At 49.2% G+C, this 4,013-nt stretch overlaps 1 protein-coding gene across 1 annotated transcript in view; it reads left to right on the top strand.

The window, feature by feature from the left end:
• The window catches only part of GMIP (GEM interacting protein), a 68,658-nt gene that overhangs the window by 15,355 nt on the left and 49,290 nt on the right, over positions 1–4,013 (top strand). The window contains exons 3-4 of the mRNA XM_018572338.1: positions 315–390; positions 3,324–3,384. Coding sequence (XP_018427840.1) covers positions 315–390; positions 3,324–3,384 — 137 coding nt within the window. The remainder of the gene's footprint in view (positions 1–314; positions 391–3,323; positions 3,385–4,013) is intronic.

Here is a 4,013-nt window from a genome sequence, read left to right on the forward strand (position 1 = left end):
GGGTCCAGTTCCAGTTTTGATAAATTTCCCTCATTGTCTCTATTCATCCTGGTGAGCGATGTCACTGGAATTGGAAGTGAGGGAAGATTCAAAGTATTGAGCCGACACCAGAGAGCAGGACTAGAGGGGACAGCTTCCAAAGGGGACACTTGTTCTGGTGACGATTGTCTAAAAGAGGATTTCCTTTGGTGTGGAGAGATTTCCTCCCGAACAGGAAGTGAAGGAAAATCGAAACCATGTCCTGACTTTATACACATCAAGGGTGATAGCTCTCTGATTATTGGACACTAATGCTCTTTATTTGTTTTGCGTAGAACGGTGGACATGTTTCTGAATGATACCGGAACTCCAAACTCTGAGACCCAACCGGATGAGGAAGAAGAGCCTCTGGTGAGACCGATCTGCTATTCATTATTAGCATGAGCTGTTATACCGCGTTTCCCCCGAACATAAGACACTGTCATATATTTTTTTGGGCTGAAAAAAACACAATAGGTCTTATTTTCAGGCAGGGGCGTCCCGAGGCTGGGTGACACCCGGAGCGGTGTCCGAGTGTCACCCCGCCGAGACATCACCACGCATGCGCGTGGCGTCACCACGCGTGTGTGCGATGACGTTATCACGCACGTGCGGCAGTATTCTGATACCTGCCGGCGGCCATCTTGGTGATGGACGCCGGCAGAGAGAGGAGGGGACAGCCACCCAGCGGGATGAGGTATGCCGCCGGGTCCCCTTCTCTCTTTCCTGATACTGTCAGGCGTTCGGTCCATGACCGAGCGCCCGACTTTTCAGAGGGGGGTGTAAGTCATTTTGGTGTCACCCCTCCAATGGTGTCACCCGGGTGCGGGCCGCACTCCCCCGCACCCCCCTTGTGACGCCACTATTTTCAGGGTAGGTCATATATTTTAAAATATGACCTACACTGTACGATGGTGGGTTCTAATGAAATGTACACCAGGCCTCAGCTGTTTTCTTTTACAATTGTAGCCAACACCGAGGGTATCCCTTTGGTCAGTATAGCAGTGTATGACCTCCAAGTAAGCTACCTATTTATCAAAAGTAAAGTGTAAGTAAGTGTACTTTTGGTGGAAAAAAACAATCCTTCATCGACCAGTTATAAACATTGCAATGATTGTAGTAAATGTCATTGTCCTACCTGCTGCTGTATGTATTTAAGCTCACACATGGATTCCAGTCACTTCCTACTTCCTGCAGCTACTTCCTGTTTGGATAGCTGTAGTCACATGATCAGTCCCACCATTGCTTGGTGACGTGCTAATAGTGTTCAGAACTTTCCCACCGTAAAACACCACGTTTGAAGTCTTTGCCAGCTTTAGAAAATCATAGTTGACTGCAATGGAACTCATTTTATTTAACAGAGCTTGCGTAGCGATCACAAATATGATATCAATGGATGTCTCTCAGTATGTGTTGAAGAGGAACTTTATTTTTCATTTCCCCTCTTACCTTTAGGGTTGCCACCTGTCCAGGATTCACCCGGACAGTTCGGGTTTTGAATGCTGTGTTCGGGTTTCATGGCAGCAGAAACCCGGACACAAAATGTCAGGCAGACAGGGGCAACCAAAATTAAGATAGGGGCTACTGGCCCCCCATTGAAAATAGTCTCAACTGTGATATTTACTTATGAATGGGCGGCACTATGTACATATGAATAAGCTACGACCCCATTCTCCCAAAAAAATGTCCCTGCGTTGCTAGATTGTTCGGGTTTCGCTTGAAGAAAAGGTGGCAACCCTACTTACCTTATCTTATGGGTTGTCCTCGAAAAACATGCTCACACGCAGGCCCGGATTCCCCACAAGGCCACCGAGGCCCGGCAGGGAGTAGAGGGGCGGCAGCGGTGTGGAATCCCCCGACGCCCGGGAACATAAAGTTCCGGGCGGTAAGTTGCCTTCTACATTTAGTCCTGCTTTGGAAAGGCGGGACTAAATGTAGTGTGAGGAAGCGACACGTTCATTTACAAGTGATCGCGGCGATGTCGTCACGATCACATGTAAAATGTGTGCAGCCGGTCCATCCGTCCGACCTCCCCTCCCTTGCACCTACCTCTCTCCTCTGGTTCTGTCCTCCCCCCGGTCGCCGAGTCTCTCCTCACTGGCCGCCGATGCAGGGAGCAGAGCGGCAGGGTTGAAACTAACCCTGCCGCTCCGTGTACACAGTGGGAGGGGGGAGCTGTGCTAGAACTCCTGTATTGGAGGTGACAGGTTCAATAAAGCAACAAAGTTAAGTGAAAAAAACATTAATCCACTGATGCCGCCATCTTCCTTTCCAACGTGATTGGGAGCCAGATTTCTCTGACTGGTTCAGCCAGCCAGCCACTGATGAAGCCAGGTATGCCCTCCCGCAGGTTGTAAGAGATCGGAGCTAACCGCACATGCGCCAAGAGCGAGTCATCGCAAGAATGGGAATAGTTGTGCGCTACCTGCGCATGCGCCAAGGGCGCGTCTTCGTATCAACCTGAGCATGCGCAGACACGTGGATCCAGCAAAGCGGGAACACGCCATGGAGGCGCACAGAAAGTGACCTATCCTAATCATTACTTCCTGTATATAGGCCTAGCATGGACACTGCCAAATTGCTGGATTATCTTCAGTCTCTCCTGTTTCCTGTGCTTTTGTGATATCCAGTTGGACTTGTTGTGACCCGGAATTATCTTGACTACGCTTGACTGCTGCCTGCCCTGGACCCCGGATTTGTGTATGGACCATTCTTCTGCTTAACCCTTCTGTACTTCGTTTGCCCGATTGGAACTGACCCCGGCTCATCTACTGGATTTTGGCTTGCGCGGTGCTCCTCACCAATGGCACTCGTGCCACTCGGTGTCCGCCAGGTCTCTGTACCCATCCCCAGAGGCCTCAAGACCCGATGTGCAAGGAAGGCCTCCTCACAATTACAGTCTCGACCCAGGTACGTGACACAGGTGCTGTTGAAGCTAATGCCTCCTGAGATACGTGACCTGCATTCGCCAGGGGGCTTCAGGAGTGGAGGAGGCGTCATTCTTGTCTAAGCAAGAATGGAGGCGAGGGTGGGGTGAGTGAAGGGTATAAAAAAGGTGTTTTGTATGAGGGAAGGTCCGCTTTCAGCTGGTCAAAGACACTGTAGAAAAGTACGATGTGCATGAATAATCCATGAGATCTCCGGTCATAGCAGCATTCCTGTTTGAGAAATAGGGGAAGCAGGAAGAGCTGTGCACATTCAGTAAATGTGATCACTGATATGTACATTTTGGTTGGTGTATTATCCTTGTTCACTGTTGGAAATATATTAATGCCTCTTCTTACTGGTCCTGTCTCTCTATACAGATCAGCACTCCTCTGGAACTGTTGCGGGCCGAATGTGACAGAGATGGGGTGGTCAAATCCAGTAAGTGCACTTCATGGGAGGGAAAATGGTAGAAAGACTGGAGGAGCTTTTAAACTAGAAAGTGGGGGGTAGGGTATAAAAATAAAATTACTTAAACTAAACGTTGATAATTTAATCATAGATAAAAATAACACAGAAAGTAGTAAAAAAGGAGTTAATAATAGTGGGCTCACTCCAGTCAATATAGGAAATCCGTTGGCACATGTAAGTATAACTAACAACGGACGACCGAAATCAAGGCAGAATAATAACAATAAAAATAGTGGGGAACAACAAGGTAGTAAACTTTTGTCCCACAAAAAGAGAGGAATTAAATGTATGTACACCAACGCACTTCCATTGAATCAGTTTGTATCCCCTGAATCAGATCTGGAGAGTGCGTTGATGACTGTAGAGGAAACACTTTCCGTTACAATGTGTCCTCTAACCCAGTGTTCCCCAAACCCCGGTCCGCGGACCGGTAATGGTACCGGGCCGCACAGTCTCAGTGCGGTCCGGTTATGCAATATATGGCAGTGCATGGTCCCGGTGTTCGAACACCGGGGCCCCGCACTGCCAACGGGCTTCACAGTGAGGGGGCGGGTCCTGTGACTCACCTCCCGGCCGCGTCCATAGTAACAGGCGGCGGG

The sequence above is a fragment of the Nanorana parkeri genome, unplaced genomic scaffold (assembly GCF_000935625.1).
Source record: "Nanorana parkeri isolate BGI_ZX_2015 unplaced genomic scaffold, ASM93562v1 scaffold2005, whole genome shotgun sequence".
In the NCBI taxonomy this organism is placed as follows: Eukaryota; Metazoa; Chordata; class Amphibia; order Anura; family Dicroglossidae; genus Nanorana; species Nanorana parkeri.